The 23,803-nt window shown below is 39.1% G+C and overlaps 1 protein-coding gene across 2 annotated transcripts in view; it reads right to left on the minus strand.

Moving 5' to 3' along the window:
• Positions 1 to 23,803, minus strand: part of strn (striatin, calmodulin binding protein) — a 64,702-nt gene that overhangs the window by 8,111 nt on the left and 32,788 nt on the right. The window contains exons 3-15 of one of the 2 annotated variants that reach the window (XM_062058509.1): positions 19,374 to 19,447; positions 17,860 to 17,938; positions 16,810 to 16,980; positions 12,821 to 12,956; positions 12,580 to 12,742; positions 11,549 to 11,659; positions 9,893 to 10,036; positions 9,651 to 9,787; positions 4,313 to 4,488; positions 2,896 to 2,943; positions 2,692 to 2,813; positions 2,438 to 2,605; positions 2,203 to 2,343 (exon numbers count right to left, since the gene is read on the minus strand). In XM_062058509.1, the coding sequence (XP_061914493.1) occupies positions 2,203 to 2,343; positions 2,438 to 2,605; positions 2,692 to 2,813; positions 2,896 to 2,943; positions 4,313 to 4,488; positions 9,651 to 9,787; positions 9,893 to 10,036; positions 11,549 to 11,659; positions 12,580 to 12,742; positions 12,821 to 12,956; positions 16,810 to 16,980; positions 17,860 to 17,938; positions 19,374 to 19,447 (1,670 nt within the window). The remainder of the gene's footprint in view (positions 1 to 2,202; positions 2,344 to 2,437; positions 2,606 to 2,691; positions 2,814 to 2,895; positions 2,944 to 4,312; positions 4,489 to 9,650; positions 9,788 to 9,892; positions 10,037 to 11,548; positions 11,660 to 12,579; positions 12,743 to 12,820; positions 12,957 to 16,809; positions 16,981 to 17,859; positions 17,939 to 19,373; positions 19,448 to 23,803) is intronic. The other variant, XM_062058510.1, reaches the window with a different exon arrangement.

Raw genomic sequence — 23,803 nt, forward strand, 5'->3', positions numbered from 1 at the left:
TTTTATAACCGTCTATTTTGACGAATAATTATGACGCTTATCGCTTTTTGGCAACATTTGCGTTGGATAAATGCGACCTAAGCGTAGCAGTGTGCACATTAAAGGGGAACTCCACTTTTTTTGGAATTTTGTGTATCGGTCACAATCAATATGAAAGACATGACGACGGATGTATTTTTATCTTTTTTTTTAAGGGTAAACCAACTAGTAACTAGTAAATAAATGCAATCAAAAGTCGCCTACAACAGAACCTATGGGAGCCGCTTTATTCTGCCTATAAAGCCCTTAAAAACATCCAAACACCTCCATTAGGTTTTATATACATGATGTAAGCACAGTATATGTACTGCAGTAATGGGCACATTTATAACATTTAATACTTAAGTATTTTGATCATTTTAAGCAAACGCATCACAACGTTTGCTTTTACTTTTTCTTTTTTTTTTTAACAACAACATCACTGATTAGTACTCAGTGCATGATAAAATATTACTTACTGTACAATGTCTGCTGTCATTAGGATGATGACTGCTACAATGTTCATATATTCCCATTTAAATGAAGAATGACTAATAATCCTCGCAAAGAAAAGGGGGGTGGTACCAATCGCCTTTGTGTCCTTCTCGCCATCTCCGGGTCTAAATTGTCTGTCAAAGTGTACCAACTTGTCAGAATATGTCTTTGTCCTACTACTATCCACGTGAGAGCCATTATTTATGATCCAGAAGAAAGTTTGATGAGCAAAGAAGCAAGGAAGGAGCTGATCAGTCGATCATTGCAATATAGCCACACAAGCTTGTGGTCACGGCGCCGCTATAAATACTTTGTCTGCGTTAGCGCTTATAATAACAATATCACTAATACTTGGCTAATATTGAAGTGATGAAATCTAAATGGAGTATTGTTGGCGCTTTTTGGATGGCTTTTTATTGGGTTTTATGGGCGGAATAGAGGACCTCCCATTGGCTCCGCTGTAAGATGGCTTTTATTTACTAGACAGAATGCATAAAAAAAAAAAATCTGTGAACAATAGGCAAAATTCCCAAAAAATGCAGTTCCCCTTTCAGGACGCATCACATATACTGTACATCCGATTGATATTCACATACAAAAGAGGCCTGTGTCGGATATGAAAAATGTGTAATTTCACTGTTCACACGGACATGAAAACATCCGATACAGGTCACATAAAAAATCGGTATGAACAAGACCTAAATCACTCAATTTTACAAGTCATTACCCTTTGAATGAAAATACTGCTCAAAACTGTATGTATCAGACCTGGACTGATATATTTCAAGATTTTACATAGCCTTCATTTATCAAAGCTGAAAGTGTCAAAAATGTGCCCTGCTGTAAACCCACTTTATGAGCCTTGTGGACAGGCACCGTCCTCACTGGCACATATGTTCTGAACTTGTATAAGGATTGCCAACTACTGGATACAAATGTTTCAAAGTTTGTCTGAGATTTTCCAGAAACATATCAAACTTGATCCAGTTATTGCTTTGTTTGGGGTTGGGTCCGCTGCTGTGGAGCTCTTTATCAAACAACCAGACGAATGTGATATGTGTTGTGACGCTGTTAGCAAGAAGAAGAATTTTGATTAACTGGAAACAAAAACATCCTCTTGTTTACCAAGATTTAATGAATGATGTGATGAAGCATTTGCAGTTGGAAAAGATCAAATTTACATTAAGAGGAAAAATGTATGTTTCAGTCAATATGGCAGCCATTTATAGATTACTATAACAAACGTAATCCCTTAAATGTACAATAATTTGGTAAAACCCAGAGCTATTGACATCCTCCAAGTGGTATTATTATTATCATTAATTTAAAAGTTTGTGTTTATTTATTTATCTTTCCTTTGGAATGGTATGTATCTGCCTTCACTTGTGTTTTTTTATGTTTTGTCTTTATTTAGTTATTTATTATCATTGAGCATTTTGTGTTGTTTTGATGTATTTGGAGAAGAAAAAGCCCCAATAAAAAGAAGTAAAAAAAATATACTGCTCAAAATTGGTAAAATATGTATTGATCAACGTCCCTAATTATTGTACGGTACATAAAAGTTAAACAGCAAAACGACCAATTAAAAAGTCTTAACCGTTTTTAGAAGGAAATGTCACCAACAGTTCACCAGAAAGTAAAGCAATACATTTTAAGCCTACTGAGACGTCAGATTCTGTTACAACCTACCTTGCTCTCCATTGGACTCCAGACTGAGGACCTGCTGACGGGTCTCCATGTTGAACAGGCCGATCTCGCCGCTAGTGAAGGACGTGACCAGGTGGGCTGGTTCACTGCACACCAGATCCACAGAGGAGGGAACTCCCAGCTCTAAAGTGAACACAAAAATTCATTGGTCACTCAAAAGCACTTGGCCACTGTGGATTACTCATCATTGTGGATGACCCAAAATTCAAATGGTTACTTTTATTTTCATTGAACACTGCGAGGGCGGGAGAAGTGCTGTTGGCGTCCCACAGTCTCACAGTACCATCAGCTGAGCAGGACAGGAGGCGCTGGTGTGCGCTGCTGTACACCAAGCCCCAAACAGAGTCTGTGTGTCCACACAACTCCCCACGCAGCACTGATGAATCTGTCACACATCAAAAACTCAATTCATCTACTTGCTTCTGAGGTAAAAAAAATTAGATTTTACCACAAAATTGGTGACAACGTTACCATAGGAGTCATAGGGGTCAATGTTGGGATTGGGCATGTTCCAACATTGGATGCTTCCATCCACCCCTCCACTGAAACACTGCTCCCCACTGCTGCTCATGACCACACTTAGTACCGCCCCCCTGTGGGTAAAAGTATGATCACCTTTCAAAACACGTGTCTGGTAATCAACATATGAATGTTTTTCTTTGTTATTTATTGTACCTGTGGGCCCTGAACGTGTAGATCGGCTCCACATCTAAAGACGTACTCCTGTGGACAAAAAAACAACTTATTTAGGCCCCTTCTACACTAAGCAGGCTAAGATTATCCAGGGTATATTCCACCTAACCTTATCCTTGTCCACACGCACACAATGCCACCGTTTAAGACCCCCTCCCCACTCTGTCCGCCAGCGCAACGCAACCTAGTACGCATGCGTGGAAAATGCGCAGTTGCTTTGTGTGCAAGTTCTTAAATTACATTTAACTTATCTGAACAATATCCAGTGTTGTGGTATTTCAATTAACTGAAATCCTGCATGCTGTGGGGCCCGATTGTAGTGAATCACACCTGAGCCATCATAAATTAATCAAATCTCTAATGGATACGTGAAAGTAAACAACTTGTTAGCAAATTTGATATACTCTGGACCAAGACGTTGAGTAATCGCTCGACATACATGGCGGACAATAACTGATAGTCTGCTTTGCCAGTCCAAAAGCATTCAATGTTTTCCATGGTCTTCCCTCGTTGGCCAGGTAATACAAAGAACACGCTATCTTTTTTATCATATCCACGAAAGCCTTCATTCTTGTTGTCTCTCCTTTGACAAATAGACAAAGTTTTTTAGTAAGTAGAATCACAGCTGACCTGGACATTTGAAAGTTCTCTTGCCATTGCTCTAGCACAACACACTCGTTGACAAACATATCCCACCAGGCTGCCGTTCTTCCAAGCCTTATCCAAAACCGGGTGTTGTATCCGAAATAGCTGCAATCGCGCGTTTCCTTCTCTTAAGGTATTTGTAGAGGAAGGAGAAACAGGGGCATGTCTGAATGACTCGCCTTCATCTTTCCAGCGGTTACCTCCGATTTGAGATGTTATGAAGCTGGCTGTGGCGCGTTCTTTCTGGCGTCACTTCCTGTGTGGGGTGCGGTCTTTCTGATGTCACTTCCTCTCCGAACTCAGTTTGTAAACGATCAATGAGTCCATACAAAGCTTAGAGCCGGAGATTCAAGAAATACACGGCACACTTACCCGTGTAAAAAATTATCCAAGGAGGGGAACCTTAAACGATGGGTTAGTGTGGCTGATACGGGGCTTGGGCTAAATAATTATTCGTTTAAGGAGTTATCCGGCTTAATGTAGACAGGGCCTTAATCACATGTGTAGAAGCCCCCCAGCACATTGTGTTTAGTATCAACTGTACACCATTAGAAGTTCAAGCAGAACTATTTAACTTATGGCACCCAAGCAGATTGTGTCTGTGTAGTAGCTCTTATAACAAAATCAATGTAACAAGCAAGAACAATCATTCAAAGAGAGTTAGTGGAATCATGTCATCTTCATGCAGTACATGAGCATCCTTCTCTTTGCACCATAAAGGTACAAAGAGCATCAGAGCAGAGAATGTGCTTACTTTTTGGCTGGAGTTGTCTTCTGAAGGTTCCACATCTTGAGCGTATGATCCTCCGAGGCAGTGATCAGGACAGGCTCAACGGGGTGGAAGGTGAGGGCACGAATCCCGTCAAAATGGCTCCGGAGAGTAAATTTAGGATTCCATGTTTTTCTCATGGCGTCCTTATTGTTGCCAATCTGAGGAGAGAGTCTCTCGTCAGAACTCAGTTGAACTCAGGCTGTGTTCACACTTGACAGGTTTGGTTCGTCTCAGTGCACATAGTGCAGTTTATTTATGCTACGCCTGGTGTGCACCAAAGAAGCTATTTCGGGCTGCTTACAAATCAACTCTGGTACGGTTGGATCAAAAAAAGGTTAAAGATGAACACTGACCTGCATATTAACGAAGCTAAATTAAGCTGCTGCTGCTGAATCGCTTCAGAGGTTGGACAAGTTAAAAGCTAGAAATATAAATAATGCCTTGCCCCTGTGTAGTAGAAGGCTGTGACCATAAACTGAGAAGTTGCTCAACTTTGAAATTCAACTTAGACCCGAAAACAATAAGACGCAGCAAGACGTTTGTTTCACAACAGCATTTTCACCTGATTATACAGAACGTATCATCTAAACAGGGAGCACAAGTCTTGTGCTGAAAGTTACACCCATCTCATCAGTTGGCTCTCACAAAGTCTGCCATGATTAGTGGTTGTTTTGTGTTGATGAAAATAGAGAGCATAGTTATACACTCTGAGAAATCAATGCGGCCCAAAAAAATAATTTCAGGTAATACTTAATATGACCAACAGGGCTTTATAGACGGAAAATATATTTTATTAATTTTTTTAGAAACTTTATTTGTCCCTGAGGGGCAATTTGTTTTTAAGTACAACTTGTCCAAACAAGGGTAGACAGAACAGGAAGACTGGTGGGTCGCCACAAGAGCAGCACCCTTAACACCACTGTGAGCAGCATTGGGAGTAAGGTAGGTGAAGTGGCTGGATTCGGACTAGGAGCTCTCAAGTCGTTGGACGCCCGCTCTACCATTTGAGCCACGCCCCCGCCCCATATCCCCATTACATGCATCGTTAGCCGCCTTTTTCTATAAGTTTTTTACGATTTAGAATGCACAGAAAAAAGAAAGACATGTGTGTCCTTGTCTCACATTGGGATTGTGAATGACAGGCAAAATGAAAAAAAAAGTGCAATTCCCCTTTTAAAATTTACGGTATTTCTTAATAGACCTTTTAATCAGCACTGGTGTGAACGCTATTGTCTTAGACGTTTCGCATCCCATCTGAGCAGGATTAATCAGTTCATGCTCGAAGACTAGATAGGACAGCTTTAGACACTAATTAGAAAAACTCTCATCCAATCAATTCATGCTCAAAAACTAAATAGGCCGAGGCTAGATAGGAGAGCTATAGTTGCTTGGACTAAGGCTTTTCTATCTATCCACTAGAGATGTCCCATCTAGTCTAGTCTATCCGAGGAATCTTCATATGTTCAAGATCAAAGTCTAGATAGAACAGTTCTAGTCGCTTGGACCGGAGCTGTCATATCTGGTCTTTAAACATGAACTGATAGGTCTAAAGTTATCGTATTTAGCATCTAGCGCTGTCCCATCTAGTCTTTGAGCATGAACTAATGAAGCCTGCTCAGATGAGAGGCGAAATGTCTTCGAAGACAATACGAACAGTCCAGGTGAGATTGGTTCAATGTCCTGGAGGTGCAGAGCAGAAAACCAAACTATTAGGGCCTGATTTACTAAACATGTGCATGTACTAAAACATGGACACACTTAATAGCACACGCAAAGCTAATCTACTAAAAGTGGGCAAGGTGGATTGCGTCTGTTAAGTGAGCAGAACAAGGCGTGCAATTCATTTGGCTTCTTTGTCTTCATTATTATCCAAAATATAGGCTGATCGTCAAAATGCCAACAATACTGGGAGGAGAAAATGCAAATCTAATTATTTAGCATGCAAAAGGTGAATAATTAACAGTCATCACCGTTTTGCAAGCACTACTTTGCGTTTTGTTTAGTACATGTCAGAAGGACTTGCAAAATGACAGTTCCACACACGGCTGCAGTATCAATGCTTGTGCTGCACAGACAGACGATGGACAGACAAGAATCCTTAGTCCTACATGTGTGTGTCAACATTTTGGGTAGTCAGAAATAAAAAAAAATATTAGACACATCGTCTATTTAGCTGCATCATTTTATAATTTTATAGCCTGCTAGATGATTTAAGGACTTATCAAAACTAATTAAATTGATGCGGTTTTTTTGGCGTTTTTTAAAGGACGTTCATTTATTTCACAAATATTATTAAAACATTTCTTGTATGAAAAAAACTTCTTTAGCTCAGCATTGGTTTGCATCTTGAGCCGAAGTGCAGCCTCTCTCCAATGAGCGTACAGTCGGCGTTAAAAAAAAAAAAAAAAAAAAAAAAAAGTGGTGTCATTGTAGATGCACTGCATGACTGCTTCTAAAATGCCCATAAAAAGTAGTACATATCTCGAAAACAAAGTAAAATGCCACAGGTAAAAGCATGATAACATGAATGTGCAGTAAATGAGTGTCTTCGTCGTGATGCCCTGTATAGTATATGCAAAATCCTCCTCCTTTACATTTGCACTCGTAGTTTTAGTAGATCGCAGGCAACACGCCAACTAATATTACACGCTATTTTATAGATAGCACACGTTGTTTACAGCGTGGTGTTTGGATCTTATTAAATCAGGCCCTAAATGTGCAAACAGCAAAGGTTTTATTGAGGTAAAAAGTGACTAAATTATACTAATTAAAAAGAAAAGTGACAGCAATTAAAAATACACCATCAAATCTATTTCTCATACAGTGCATCTGGAAAGTATTCACAGCGTGTCACGTTTTCCACATTTTGCTTATGTTACAGCCTTGTTTCAAAATGGAATACATTTACTTTTTTCCTCAAAATTCTACACACAATACTCCATAATGTCAATGTGAAACTTTTTTTTTTTTTTTTTTTTTAATGTTTTGCAAATGTATTAAAAATAAATAAGAAATCACGTGTTCATAAGTATTCACAGCCTTTGCTCAGTTGTGGGTTGATGCACCTTCGGCAGCAATTAGCCTCAAATTTCACCCATTCATTTTTGCAGCATCTGTCAAGCGCCCTCAGGTTGAATGGGAAGCGTCGGTGCACAGCCATTTTCATATTTCTCCAGATATGTTCAATCACATTTAATTCTGGGCTCTGGCTGGGCCACGCAAGGACATTTACAGAGTTTTCCTGTAGCCATTCCTTTGATATCTTGGCTGTGTACTTAAGGTTTTTGTCCTGCTGAAAGATGAACTGTCGCCCCAGTCTGAGTTCAAGGGTACAGGATGTCTCTGTACTTTACTGAATTCATATTTCCCTTTATCTGAAATAGTCCCCCAGTTCCTGCCATTGAAAAACATCCCCACCACCATGCTACAACTTTGGATGGTATTGGCCTGGTGATGAGTGATGACTCCAAACATGACTCTTGGTATCACACCAAAGAGTTCAATCCATTTTCTCATCAGACCAGAGAATTTGTTTATCATGGTCTGAGACTCTTTCAGGTGCATTTTGGCAAACTGCAGGCAGCCTGACATGCGCTTTTTTTTTTTTTTTATACTAAGGAATGGTCACTCTACAATACATGCCTGATAGGTGGATTGGTGCAGGGATGCTTGTCCTTCTGTACGGTTCTCCTCTTTCCACAGAAGGAATGCTGTAGCTCTGACAGAGTGACAATCGGGTTCTTGGTTACCTCCCTAATTAGGGCCCTTCTCCCTCGATCACTCGGTTTAAACGGCCGGCCAGCTCTAGTAAGAGTCTTGGTGGTTACAAACTTCTTACATTTACAAAGTGATGGAGGCCACCGTGCTCATTGGGAACTTCAAGGCAGCAGATATTTTTCTGTACCCTTCCCCAGATTTGTGCCCCGAGACAATCCTGTCTCGGAGGTCTACAGACAATTCGTTCAACTTCATGCTTGATTTGTGCTCTGCCATGCATGCTATACCATGTGTGTCTTTCCAAAGCATGTCCAATCAACTGAATTTACCACAGGTGGACTCCAATTAAGCTATAGGAAGATCACAAGGATGATGAAATGATGCTGAAGCAGGATGCAGCAGATCATGGCAAAAGACTGTGTATACTTATGTACATGTGATTTTTTAGTTCATTTATTTTAAATACATTTGCAAAAATACCTAAAAAAATGTTTTCACATTGTCATTATGGGGGATGGTGTGTAGACTTGAGGACACAATTAATTTATTCAATTTTGGAATAAGGCTGTGATATTACAAAATGCGGAAAAAGTGAAGCGCTGTGAATACTTTCCGGACGCACTGTATATTATCTGTGAAAACAGAAGTTTGAGATGTTAGTGAATTTTGGCCATGTGGATTTCTCTTTAAGATCCAATGATCAATTTCTCAAAAATACAGGGTGTCTCTAAAGTCTTGTAACCATTAAAAGCGATATTGCAGAAGCTACTGATAAGATATATTAATCTGGTGTTTCAGTGGTTATGACAGTTTTGATTAAACATTCCTCACTGCAGTGTGTTTTACACATTTGTGGTCCCCTCCAAGCTTTCTCATTATCATCCCATTGGGTTGAGTTTTTTCTTGCCCATATGTGGAATCTGAGCCGAGGATGTCGTTGTGGCTTGTGCAGCCCTTTGAGACACTCGTGATTTAGGGCTATATAAGTAAACTTTGATTGATTGATTGATTTATAGATTGATTTAGTGATAAGGCAAACTTTCATGTTACGGGGAAACTGAACGAGCACAGTTTAAGAATCTGGGGTTTAGAACGCACCACCGTGACTAGGGAAGTTCACCAAGATAATCCGAAAGTTACGGTAATGTGTGTTGTGGAATCATGTGCAATCAAATCAATTCTTTTGCCACTTCATTAACCAGATAGCCTTCTCTGGACTTCTTTCTACTGGGCCATGTTCAAGATATTGTGCTTCGGACAAAGCTATAGGACTATACTGTACTTTTCAAATGTTCTTGTAATCAGACAATATTTTTGGTATATTAGATGAAATGTTTACATTACTGACTTAAAGCAAAAGATTATTGATGCCATTGCCACCCACCATCAATGAGGCGATGCTGCAGCGATCATGGAGGTGGATTTAATGAGATGTGAAAAAAACACTAATTTACTTTAACAACAACTTGCATATATTTATATTTGTATTTGCTTTTTTTAATAAAATTATAAAGTATTTAAGAGATTTTATAGAAACCCGGTAATTCTGTACAAAATTATAGCTTTGTGGGATTTTAGATAAACTTGGCTGCCTCCTACTCACATCGTACGCCAGGCTATCAGCCTCGTTGGCTACAGTGAGCCCAGCCAGCTCACCCAGGCCCAGCTCACTCTCCATGGCCTCGTCTGAGCCCATAATGAACGACTTCCCTGAGGTGGGCGGGAAGGTGAGCGCCTCAACTGGAAATAAATAGACTGCTAGTGTCATCACATTAGCGAAAAGACTTATAGATAGGCTGATGACGTAGCTTGCATGTCTATACAGACATATTTAAGAAGGCTTACCTTCATCAGTTCGGCCCCCATCGTGCTCGTTAAAGCGCACCACATTGGGCCGTGATTGGGTGGTGGAGGGAGGCTGCATGTGGGACACGTCATCTGCATCTCTAAGGTTAGCCAGCATGTCCTGCAGCTTGGACCGGTTAGGTCCTGTTTAAAAGCATACCATCAAGAGTGCTATTAGGAAGAGACATAGATGAAAATGCAGTATAGAAATACATGTAATACATAAAAAAGGAGGGAAAGCAGAACTAATAAGAAACTGTAAAACAAGTAGAGATGCAGAAAAGATATAAGGGACAGAATGGAAGACAGCAGCAGTGTCCAGAGTCAAAAGGGTGCAAAGAGGTCAAGGTTTATTTAAAATGTGGAATTGTGTGATCTGAGTTATAGGATACATTATGAGTCTTTTTGCAACCTTCCTTGTGCCTCTATGTTTTGTAAATAGATGTCAATCTCATATTATTGATCATCTCAAATGTCAATACTGAAGAGCACAAACAGTCGTGCAGAAATCGGCTACAAATCAGATAGTCTGGAGTTACTTCTTTTGTGGTTTTGTTGTTTTTATATTGTGTAAAGATGAACAAATATTTTATTTATTTCACTGACAAGCCCAGTGTTGCACAACTCTGCTGTATGTGAAAACATTCATGAAGGTTACACAGTAACAGTGGTTGTTAGCTGTTAAATAACAAACAAGAGTCATGAAGGACACTGCAGACGTTCTAATACCTCAGCTGCACAGACAATACAGTGACAGACGTCATATTGAACTGACGCGTCTGTGTAATTATGACACAGAAGAACAAGATTACTACTACTCAATCAATAACCAAGTAGTTTGCAAATCACCCATATAACAATACTGTGTACAGAAACTCACTATAGCTATCTTATTTAATAGTGCACTTAACCAAAAGCTTCACCCCAAAACCAAGCCAGACTTTAAACTTAGGACTTAATATGCAATCTACTTATTTTCTTCTCCACATTTGGGCAGCAGAGATAAAAGCACAGAGTGAAGAGCAAACTGCACTGCAACTACGGAAGTCAAAGACTCATTGAGGCAAATGAGGGAGAAATTCATTAGCCCTGACTTCTTCATTCAATCACTGCAACAAAAAAGTAATGTTAAAGCAGACCACGATTACTCTGAAGTGAGCGTTTTCCTGAGAGCAGAGGTACTCAATTGTGATTTTAGAACTGTACACAAGCATCACAGTGTTTTTGGCAAAGATGATCTTAGCCCTTTCAGACACTTGTGATTTAGGGCTATATAAATAAACATTGAATGATTGATTGATTATCACTGCAGACAGTGTAGCACATGATTGTGAGATGAGTGGTTGCCCAGATGAATCAACTATCATTTCACTTTGATAACATAGTTTGTAAGAGATGATGGTGACGTGTATACAGATTAAAACCTTAGAGTGTGACAGAAAAACATGCACTGAGTGAGTGAAAGGAAAAAGTGGTGACAGGTTTGGAATGGGCAACACAGAACAGAAACCATTCAGGATGAAACAACAGACCAGAACAAGTCACAGCAAAAGCCAAGTAAAGGGCGTTTATTGGAACTTTTTGACCGAACTCATAAGAGTGAGGCTCTGCAAAGAGAGAACAAGAAGGGAGGCAGTGACGCCTGGCTGGACTTACTCTTCACCCCCTTTTTCCCCCTGCGTTCCTTTCTGTACCGCTCCTTGAGTTTGGTTATCAGAACCGGGTCCATGTCCCAGGCCTCAGATGTGGGACCTTGCTCGTCCATGTCTACACAGGAGGGGACAAAACCAGACCAAGAGGCTGTTGAGGAACTGCCAAGTTGTGAGCCCCAAAAGGCCTGGTGGTGGTGTTGGGGTTTTACAGAGCAGTGTCTCTATGTCATACTGCCCTGGATGTGTAACAGGGCTCAAGTAGACAGTGGGACTGCATGAGAATTTTTTGTTTAATGAGCTCGCTCCCGCCTCAGAAAACATCTCAGAGAGCCTCACAAGTATTGTTTGGATTTTTCGCCTGCAAGGAATTCTCAATTTGGATGTTTGACATGTTAATCATGACAAATGTGACTGTAGAGACACTCGCCACAAAGGAATAATCAATTTGTTGGGAGCAATGTGATGTGCAGAAACACATTTTGTTTGGATTGTCCCTTCATATTTAAGCTTACAGGCTGATAAACCCATAACTGACAAACTCAGTACTTTAGACTGTGATGAGCTTTCCTTTGACTCCAAAACTATGATATTTTTTTATTTAAATATACGAAATATGCCTACCCTATATTTTCCTTCAAACAGCACAAAGATCTGGTTGCTAGACTGCTAAGATTAAAATGGAATGAACACATTGAAACAACATAGGCCATGATACAAAGAAAAAGCTCAGTAAAATATTGAGCAGTGGGAGACGCAAACATCAGACTGATTAAACACACAAGATGCACGATACATTGCAGTCACAGGCTGGCTATGGGAAAACACAATGGCAGACATCACACAATATGAGATCAATTCCATTTATGGTGATTTATGAGCACAGGACAAATGAATGAAAAGTGCAACTAATTAGGGGCAGATATTTAACCTATTGTCAAATTAGAAAAGTATAATTGATTGTCAATCTCTTTCAAACCTGTATGTTGCACGTGTGTTCAATACGTACACAATTCCTCAAGTTTTCAACAAACTCACCCCAGTCAGTGCCGTCGCCTGTGCCTCTGCACTCAGGAGAGATGTCCATCTCGTCAGGACTCAACAAGAAGTCAAAGCCCTTCAGGGCATCTTCGGTGTCCGGGTCCTCACTAGTGTCCATGCTAGCTGGCGGCGTTGACGATGATGGCTTCTTCCGAATGATCTGCATAGGACGTGCGGTAACATTATTATAAAAAAATAACCTTATATTAAAAAAAGTAAAGGAAGTCTCTTTTCTTACCGTCCTGGACTCTACATTAGGCCTGTCCCTTCCCTCACTATCTTCATCTTCATCCTCGTCACTGAACTCAGCTGCTGCATTCTCAATGAACTTGAAGGCCTCCAGTACTGCGCTCGTGTCCGAGAGCTCAGTTTTCCTGTTGAATATCGGGTAATTGGTGCATACATAAAGACAGTTAACACTTTGACGGTTTGTCACATGATTCACAAACCAATTTATCACAGTAGTCTTCTGGAAAATAACGGATTATACATTCATTTTAAAGGCTTCTCTTTTTAGGTTGCTATACATTACAGCAAGTGACCAACAAACAACGACTACTTATTCATATAGTTAAAGGTGCCATATGTAGTAATGTGGCCAGAAATTGTACTGCAATCACGGTCAAAATTCTGTAGTTCTGACAATATTTTAGTCAGGAGTCGGGACAGATTGCTAGCATTACCCTGCTAAAATGTCTAGTTTGACCGCTTGGACCACCATCAAAATAATTATATATAATAATATATAACATATTATATATATCGCATAGGCCTACTTTGACAGCAAGCCAAGGCCAACAGTAAAATTACCGCCACATTTTGTTCAGCATAACTCTGTGTTGCATCCAACCTGACGCACTGCATTCTCTTCCATTCAAGCACATCAAAAGAACATCATACACAAATACAAATAGACGGACTAGACATTGAAAGGGTAAAAGAAACTCGATTTTTGGGTGTAATAATAGATGATACAATTAACAGGAAATCTCATATAAAAAAATATGCAACATAAGAAATGGTGGCAAGAAATATTAAAATTATGAACAAAGCAAAATATGTTTAGGACCAAAAATGTCTTCATGTTGTCTACTGCTCGCTAGCGTTACCATATCTTAGTTATTGTGCAGAAATATGGGGAAATATCTACAAATGTGCAGTTCATTCACTAAATGTGTTATAAAAAAGATCAATTAGACTGATACATAATGTTGGCTATAGAGAACATAAAAACACTTTATTCATTGAATCAAAAATATTAAAATTCAACTATTTGGTAAAATTGCAAACAGCTAAAATTATGTACAAATCAAACTATAATCTGCTACCCAACAATGTACAACAATTCTTCTCAACTAAAGAGGATAAATATAACCTTAGAGGAAAAAATACTTAAAAAATATTTGTATGCACGTACAACAATTAAGACCTTTAGCATATCAATCAGTATGTGGAATTAAATTATGGAATGGTTTAAGCAAAGAAGTTAAACAATGTACTGATATGATCCAGTTCAAGAGGTTGTTAAAATTAATAGTGCTTACAAAGTAAAAGGAAAAATTATGAGAAATACCGTCAACCTTATTGAAAACGGGATATTCTTCATCTCAATATGTTTATCATGACTGACTGAATCATATATTGCAAGTACTGCTGTATTAATCATTCACTACTGTAATTGTGTTACAAAAAGAACACAGTAAATGAACACCGTATTTTTCGGACTATAAGTCGCTCCGGGGTGTATAAGTCGCACCAGCCGAAAATGCATAATAAAGAAGGAAAAATATATATATAAGTCGCACTGGAGTATAAGTCGCAAATTTATTTGATAAAACCCAACACCAAGAATAGACATTTGAAAGGCAAATATAAAATAAATAAAGAATAGTGTACGTTATATGACGCATAAATAACCAACTGAGAACGTGGCTGGTATGTTAACGTAACATATTATGGTAAGAGTCATTCAAATAACTATAACATATAGAACATGCTATACGTTTACCAAACAATCTGTCACTCCTAATCGCTAAATCCCATGAAATCTTATACGTCTAGTCTCTTACGTGAATGAGCTAAATAATATTATTTGATATTTTACGGTAATGTGTTAATAATTTCACACATAAGTCGCTCCTGAGTATAAGTCGCACCGCCGGCCAAACTACGTAAAAAACTGTGACCGAAAAATATAGCATATGTATTTGTAAACGCTCTGAAGTGGTAAAGGGGTAGGATTAAATAAGTTTGCTTCTTCCTACTCCTTTTCAGACATGATGTAAAGAGAAATTATATGAAATTACAGTGATGTATTATACTGTAAGTGTGTTCATGTTCGAAATAAACTAAACTCAATCAATCAATCAATCACCATCTTTCAGTGCAGAGTGTGATTCTATGAGCCAACCCAAGTTACGCAAAAACCACGTTCTGTATAAATCGTATAGCCTACTACCATGTCAATACACAAAGTAGAAAATCATTCCATGTAATGCATTATATTGTGCCAAGCAAATACCACCCCATATGTGTCTGATGCACATACAGTACTAGAAACCGCAATTAGCCGTGCTAATGTTGGAACCCCCTTTCCTCAGCATATCTGAATATTGAGAACGAAATAGGCACTGACACTACCCATATCCACATAGGTTTTATTTGTCGAAAATATATTTTGCCTTGTCAGTTGGATGACACATCAACATACAGGCTGACAGGCATATATTTCCCCCGTTAGCCTATATGTCGATGTGTCACTGACAGGGCGAGCATGCTAAGCATTCGTTGCACGAATACTAGCTTTGTTAGACAAGATCATAGACTGTGTTGTACAATATAGTTTACATACAAAATGTCCATTTCCATTTATTACAAGTAATAAGAAAACGTAAATGCCTGACTCATGAAAAAATCTTCTCCGCCTTAAATTGTCTCCCTCTTTCAAAGGCACCCCCAATACAAATCCTCATTTTGTTCCTGGCTTTGTCTTGAATGAGTTGACAATCGTAACGACGTCTTTTAGATTTACTAAGGTCTGACATGTTTAGTAACTTTACCAATGGCAGTAGACAGACGAAGGTGGCGGTGGTAACTGGCAACCTGGATGTGACACACTCACAGACTTTCTTATTGGTCAAACGGTGGAGGGCGGGGCATCGAAATGAAAACAATAACAATATTTCGGGGCTGTAAATCAAATTTTGAAATGAGCATATCCCGCCTTAACTACTGTTATCAGTTATAAAGGTATTCCAAAAGAACGTGATTTATTAATGCCTTTAGACATTTCAGGGCCATTCAATGATGACTTGACATGAAATTATTACATATGGCACCTTTAATGCCTTACAGACAAGTTTCCAACAGTAAATTAAGGGAAAGAAGAAAAACATTACTACAAACGCCGTTTCCATATGAGTTGGGAAATTGTGTTAGATGTAAATATAAACGGAATACAATGATTTGCAAATCCTTTTCAACCCATATTCAATTGTATGCACTACAAAGACAAGATATTTGATGTTCAAACTCATAAACTTTTTTTTTTTTTGCAAATAATAATTAACTTAGAATTTCATGGCTGCAACACGTGCCAAAGTAGTTGGGAAAGGGCATGTTCACCACTGTGTTACATGGCCTTTCCTTTTAACAACACACAGTAAACGTTTGGGAACTGAGGAGACACATTTTTTAAGCTTCTCAGGTGGAATTCTTTCCCATTCTTGCTTGATGTACAGCTTAAGTTGTTCAACAGTCTGGGGGTCTCCATTGTGGTATTTTAGGCTTCATAATGCGTCACACATTTTCAATGGGAGACAGGTCTGGACTACAGGCAGGCCAGTCTAGTACCCGCACTCTTTTACTATGAAGCCACGTTTTATAAATAAATAAGTGTTTGATGAGCATTCCTCAACTTTATCAGTATTTATTGCCACCTTTCCCAACTTATTTGTCACGTGTTGCTGGCATCAAATTCTAAAGTTAATGATTATTTGCAAAAAAAAAAAAAAAGTTTATCAGTTTGAACATCAAATATGTTGTCTTTGTAGCATATTCAACTGAATATGGGTTGAAAATTATTTGCAAATCATTGTATTCCGTTTATCCAACACAATTTCCCAACTCATATGGAAATGGGGTTTGTATTATGAATATCAATGGCTGCAGTAATACTCACAAGTGCTTGTTTGAATTAAATGACAGAGGACTTTAGAAGTAACTTACCCTCTGGTGCCAATGCCTTTAGTCGATGTGTCCGTCCCATTGACCAACGGCTCTGTACCCACACGCTCACCAGTCTTTCCATTACCATCACCGGCTAATCCTAACAACGCTCGGACACGCTGTGACTTTACATCTAAGATAGTGTCTGTGTAGCCCACTTCCTGGAGGTACCTAGAAGATGTCAAACGCAAATGTTAAGGAGTCGTCCAGCTTAAGCAAAGAAGGAGATTCATTGTGGATTGTTCTGATTGTGCTGCAAAAAGAAAATGTGCATGATTGTGAAGAGATAAAGAATACAATTACCGGTAGTTCCACTTATTAATATGCCAACTAGTGCAAGTTTGATTAACAGCATTTGGGGCAAGATCCTTTCTATCAAATTACCACTTTGAAATCACGAAATGGGCTGTTTTATCACCCAGCATGTTGGGGCAGATGTGTGAGGCTGAAGTATGGAATCTGGAGTGAGACCACATTTTCCTGAGCTAAAATATCTACATAATAATCAGACAGTGGAGACCTGAACCTAGCAAAATAAATAACCAAACAGATACCGATTAATACCACTGATAATATGGATTTTTTAGAGATCCAGCATCATAACATGTTGAAAATTATGCAGTATCTAGGTCACACTAGATGAAGTTTAGTTTAACGTTACAGACACTGACCTTGCAGACATAGATAGTTTATTTTAATCTTAATAAAATATTCATGTCGGATAACATGTGTCAAAAATGTTTTCAAACATTTACAAAAAAATAAATACATGAACACCAATGAAAACATGGCCAATTGGCTGAGTTAAAAAAAGACAGCAAGTAATGACTGGTGCTACCCATGAGAGGGAGCTCCTGTCCACATTTTGGGCCTTACTACCACTGACAAAGAAGTTCACCATCATGCACCAACTGTAATTTGTATGCAGTCATGCATACATATGCACCAGGAGGCTTTCAAACAGCCAGGTAGTTAGATTCCCATCTCATGCGTGGTTTTGTAGCTTCCAAATAATTGTAAAATGAGTAATATGAAGGTGAGCTTTCTTACTGTCTGAGGAGCTGACGGCCTTGTTTCCAGGACAGCTGATTGTTCAACGAACCAGAAGTCTCATTTTCATTTGTCTCGTCTGGAGGAAAAGAGAAGGACACAAATCAGAGTATCCGCCAAGAGCTTGGCTAGACATAATTTCCACTCGGTAAAGTCAAACAAAACATTATGACATCACCGCATTCTGGCAACTACACGCATTGATTATTTAGATACTTTAAGGGATGTATTTAATGCTCCTCTTTAGATCCTAGTTAGTTTTATTATTTGGTTCAGTACTGACTGGTCTTAGCTTAAGCAAGTTAATTTAATATTTAATGGCATAACAAAAATGTTGAAGTAAGTTCTGTTTTAAATGCCATAGAAGGAAGAGCATTGATGTGCTTGCAGAGCTACTCACATTGGTAACGCCACTCTAATAGCGCCATAGGACTCAAAGCTCACTGCGATATTCACTGTCGTTCACGCTCCACTTGCGAGTCAGCTGGGACGTTTGCATGGGCCAGAAATATGTTAACAACATTTGGATGGGGGTAAGACGGGTCTATCTCGGGGGGCTTAGGGTGGTGGTGCCAAATAACGAGAGTTGTTTGGAAGTGGGTCACATGCCCAAGTCAGGGAGGTGAGCGGTGGGCAGATGTGTCACCATATGAGCAACACCTCTCACTTCTTGTCTCTGTGCCACCCACCCCCATCACCTAACACTTCTTCCCTCACCTCCCTTCTTCATCAACACTTCAAGGGGTTGGGAGCTTTGAACAGCATTCATGAATAGAGATGAGGACCGGGGAGAAGAATGATTGAAATGTGACTTAATGAAGGCACATAACTTGACCATGAAGGTTTTATAAAATGACAACAAAAGGACCATGGGCAGGTGGCACAGAAAAAGTGATTCTATTGAAAACAGAACCCAGTTTTACACAGTACTCATCCAATTATACCACCTTTCCCGTTTACGCTGAAGCAAACAAAGACAATGTTGCCACTATTAGGTTAGCGTGCACCTGTTGTTCAACAATCAGGATCTGAGGAAATACAATTTAAAAGCAGGTGTGTTGTGCAACTACAAAAAGGTCTCAAGTCGTGGGTTTTTCAAGATTACTAATGAATAAGTCAACTTGATAGAGTTGGAAGTGATTATATTTGTTGAATTAGAAACAAACACTTTTATTATCCCTATTTTAAATACTATTATGTTTTCTTAGAAATGGTTAGCACATTTTTTGCACAGCCTTAGAGGTATGAAAACTGCTTGCAAAGAAAGAAATACAAGCATTACATAGCTTTGTGTGTCATAAATTGAAAATATTCTGTTCTGTATCTCAACACTAAACGTAGCCAATAAATTACATTAGCATTAACACAAATTATCTACTCAAGGACACAAAAAGAATCCATGAAAACAAACAAGACTCAACATGAATGAACCCTTGACATGCGAAACGGTGATGTCATGAAAAGGTATGCAAACACAACAATAACAGAAAGGGCGCAGGGGACTTCAAACTTACCAGAATCGTAGCTTGGCGGTTTTATGTCACCTTGATTTAATTCGGTCCCATATTTCAATTTATGGTACTTCGCTCTGTAAGTAAAGCAAAAGATAGAGGTTGTTCACAAGTAAGGAAGCAAGGCTGATTAGACAAATAAATTAAGATGGTCTCGTTTCACTACATTGCAAGTCTTTGCCGCCCAGTTTGTAAAATGATTACATATGACTACAAATATATTTAGCTTCACTCACAATACTTACTGTTGCTTTGAATATAGGCACACTTAATTTGGGACAGCTTTAACAAGGGTGTGAATAACGGGAATCTCCCCTTCCTCTCCAGTTCACGTTCAGGCATACAAACTCTAGGTAAATTGTACAGTGCCTAGGCCAACTTCACAGCCAAATTCAGCACATTTAGCTAGTTTGAGTGCACCAACCTGTGCCCATGCCTGCCACACTTTCCCTCCTTTGACACAAATGGAGGACGTATATTAGACTAGGGACCTGACAAGTTTCCATGCTCACGCACATGCGCAATGTTGGTGAGTCACTTAATGATGGTGATGTGCAAGTAATTCATAATAGTCAGCCCCTTACTTGAAATAAGATTTCATTCCACAAAGTCAGAGAAATTGCAGTAACACAGTGAAATAGATGTGGTCGGACAAGCAAATGGACGTAGCACGAATGTTCAATGTGACCGCAGGCGAGCGAGGACCAGGAGAGGGACGGCACGAATGGTCTAAGTATCCGAGTATGCACAAGGTGTCAAGTGTGCCAATGTATGAGCGTACCCTTATTATTTCAGAAGAACCTGTTTTTAAAGGGACTCCAGTTACAAAAACTACTTCACATTTATACAACCGTGTGGGTGCACCGGGAGCAAAGTGGGGCACGTGCCCAAGGACTAGGGGTGTGACGATACACAAATGTCACAAGGCGAGACAATACACGACATTGGGTTCACGTAAACGAGAAGAAACAAGATTTATACATTAATTTTAAAAGGAAAACTGCACTTTTTTTGGAATTCCACCCAACATCCACAATCCCTATGTGAATTGGTGTGTTTTCTTAGAGGGCTTCATAGGTGGAATAGATCATATTCCCATTACTTGTAATGTTAGCCACCTCGTACTAGTAGTTTCCCCATTATTTAGAACACACAGAAAATGAAAATACATGTTTGTTCTTGTCACACATAGCGATTGTGGATGATGGGCAAAAAAAAAATTCAAAAAAATAGTAGGACCCAGAATTCCAGAAAGCTCCTCTGCTTTTAGGAAAACTACTATGACAAGGTATATATATGACTGGACATTTTTATTTATTTATTTGGCCGCAGGTAATAATGCAGGTAAACTTTTAAGTCTTTTAAACTTTGCCTGCATGACTTCTGCATGTCCTTTTGACAGTTGAACTTTTTTCCACAGAAACAATGAAATTAAAATTTTAAATGTGAAAAAAAAAGAAGATTATCAAGGTCTTTACTTTTCAGCATCTCTGACATTGAAGTGTATCAATTATTTGGCCGTATTGTCTTATCTGTGGACTGCTGCGGTGGTGGCTTGCTGCTCGAGGAAAGCAATCCAGTGTGTCCGAGGTGCTTTTGCCTCAGCTCTGCGACTATGATTGACAGTTTAGTCCGCTTCTGATTAGACATCCACACGTCGCAATGGCTGTGGAACCTGTAAGGTAAGGCGGGAAACACCCAGGGTAGCTGTGTTTTGTAGCTCTTGGTTTGTGGTGTGCGCCAAGTGGTTCCAATCCCTCGCGCATGGCCAGGCGGAAATGGTTCTGATTAGGGTTGTTAAAAGTCGAGGTGGGAATCTTTGGCCACCTCACGATTCGATTACGATTCAGTAGCTACGATTAGATTAAAAATTGATTATTGATGCATCTTTAATTTATGTATATTGATGAAGTTTTTTACATTTCTTTTCGTGTCACTAAATAAGCGTTTATCACTTGCAACATTAAAAATAATTTATTTGGAATAAGAAACAGTTAAAACAATTCCCACATTTATCAAATAACAAAAATGTGTGCAAAACTGGACCGTCAGTGCCCGATATTAATGGAGCGTGTCGGATACCTCGGTGAGGTTGTTCGCTGCAGTCAGCCAAATTTTTTGAACTGTCTGCATTACTTTAAGAAAAAATAATCGATTATTGACATTCACTAATCGATTATATAATTGTCCATGTCCGAATTGCAATTAATCTAAAAATCGATTATTTCCCCCACCTTTAGTCAAAAGTATCGATACTTCGATAACAACTTGCAAAAATCACATTGATACCTACTTTTTTCAGTATCTTCAGTGCCGAATACTGTAATTCACTTTTTCCTTTGCGTGAAAAGTCAAATCTCGGCGCGTGAGCAATGAGTCAACGCCGAAGACCACCTGCCATCTAGGAAAAAATTAGCCAGGGTTTCCCAAATATTGACTTATTTGTGAAAGCCTGTCACGAATGTGGATTTTGCGCTTCCGGTTCGCTCTCGTTCATAAACAAATTATAATGGAACAGCGGCAGTGTAGCATAACTGTAGGTGTGGCCTAACTCCACTTCAAAACACACCACATACACACCTGGTTTGCCAGAGAATAAGACGTAGCAGAAATTATCTGCTAAAACACAGCTAAAGGGCTGGTTTAGATGAAGGTTCATGGTTCATTTCTCAGACCGCTGCAAACCGTGTTCCAATGATGGCGGAAAGAAGGTGCGGGAAGAAAATGTAACTGGCAGATTATGTCAATGTTAACATGTTATCATCACGGAGCTTACGAAGCAAACATGAAGGCTGCTGTTCTTTACATGGTGAAAGGCGTTTTGAACACTGTCCATTTCAAACTGCCAAGACCTCCACAAAAAAAATTAACATGCTTAATATTTTTTGGCAGCGCCCCGCAATTCTGATGGTTTATGGCAGATAAAAGACAGATGACCAGGTTTTGTGCACGGTGTTAATAGGGTCTTTTGCGCAGCCCGGTAAATTGCTGAACCACCACCATTTATGTATTTGAAGGCTGCACGCCACTTCTGTTCTTTTAGGACTGTAAAATCATTGACTATTGTTATTATTTATTACTATCTTTAAAAGCACAGTATCCTTTGTTTTGATATACGGAGAGACTATAGGCCACTGCTGTTCTTTTTTTAAATGTATAATTAACACTTGACAGCTGCTACTGCAATTTGTATTCTATGCAAAAAGATGTTTAAGTACAGTGATCTTAAATACTTTTTAAAACAAGTTTCAATAAAGTACTGAATTTAAACTTTAAGCACATGGGTTAAGGTTGTTTTTTTTTATCGTGGTATTGAAAATGTATCTAGAATTGTGGACATTCATCGGTATTGACTGCTGAAATTGTGGTATCGTGACAACCCAACTTATACATTTTTTTAAATTCTGACAGCATTTTGCATGTGAGACAGCTTTTCTTTGAATGAGAAATATTGCCATGTTTTAATTTTATGAGATCTCTACCAAGGACCCAGCGGCAGTGACTAGGATGGAGGAAGCTGGATTCTTACCAGGAACCCTCAAGTTTCTGGATGACCGCTGTAGCATTTGAGCCACGCCGCCTGGTAAACTCTGTCTCTTCCTTAATTCAGATTTGTTAGTATGTTATGGAAAGGCTAACACTTCAATATATGATTCCAGAAAATATATCAATAATGACAGTTTTTTCCTAGGAAATATTCACACATGTATTAGCAGCACAGCCATGTTATAAAGACTACTTTCACACCTTTTGGTACACACAGCTCCAGCACACAACTACCCTTTTTTTAATTTTTTATTATTAATTTAGAGTCAGGTACAACCTACAGTCAGAGACCAATATATCATACTGATTTTCAAATGCTCTTGGAGTCGTGACCGGTTGCTTAGCAACCGGGGAGAGTGGTGACAATTCTGGGTTAAGCGTTGCTCCTAAGGCAGCCGTGGGCTCTGACACAGGAAAAAGTGGAAACATACACTTTAACAAGAGCTACAAGGCAATCCTACGCTTGAAAGAAAGGTGTTCCTCACATTATAGAGGAAGGCAAAGTGACAAACAGGTATAAATGCTATTCATATTTAAACATAACAATTAAGATACTATGAAGATATCATGAATCTGAAAATATGTAATCACAACTGAACATTTTCAGCCTTAGCTGATAACACACTCCAGACATTGGGAGATTCAAGCACTCAACACTTTGCTGTGGTCAGGACCAATTGTGACTTTCACATACATTCTTTGAAATGTCTGTGTGGCCTGAGCAACATTAAGGGACAATATAATGTCTTCTGTGTAAGCATAAGTAAATATCATCTATGGGTGGTGTTTGAAAAACAGTCTTTGACCTGCTGTGCTCACACTAAGCTCTCAGTCAGTTTGGTCAAACGAAACATAGGAGGAGGGTTTAAAAATGACTGCATCTTATA

Source organism: Entelurus aequoreus, linkage group LG09 (genome assembly GCF_033978785.1).
Source record: "Entelurus aequoreus isolate RoL-2023_Sb linkage group LG09, RoL_Eaeq_v1.1, whole genome shotgun sequence".
Taxonomy (NCBI): domain Eukaryota; kingdom Metazoa; phylum Chordata; class Actinopteri; order Syngnathiformes; family Syngnathidae; genus Entelurus; species Entelurus aequoreus.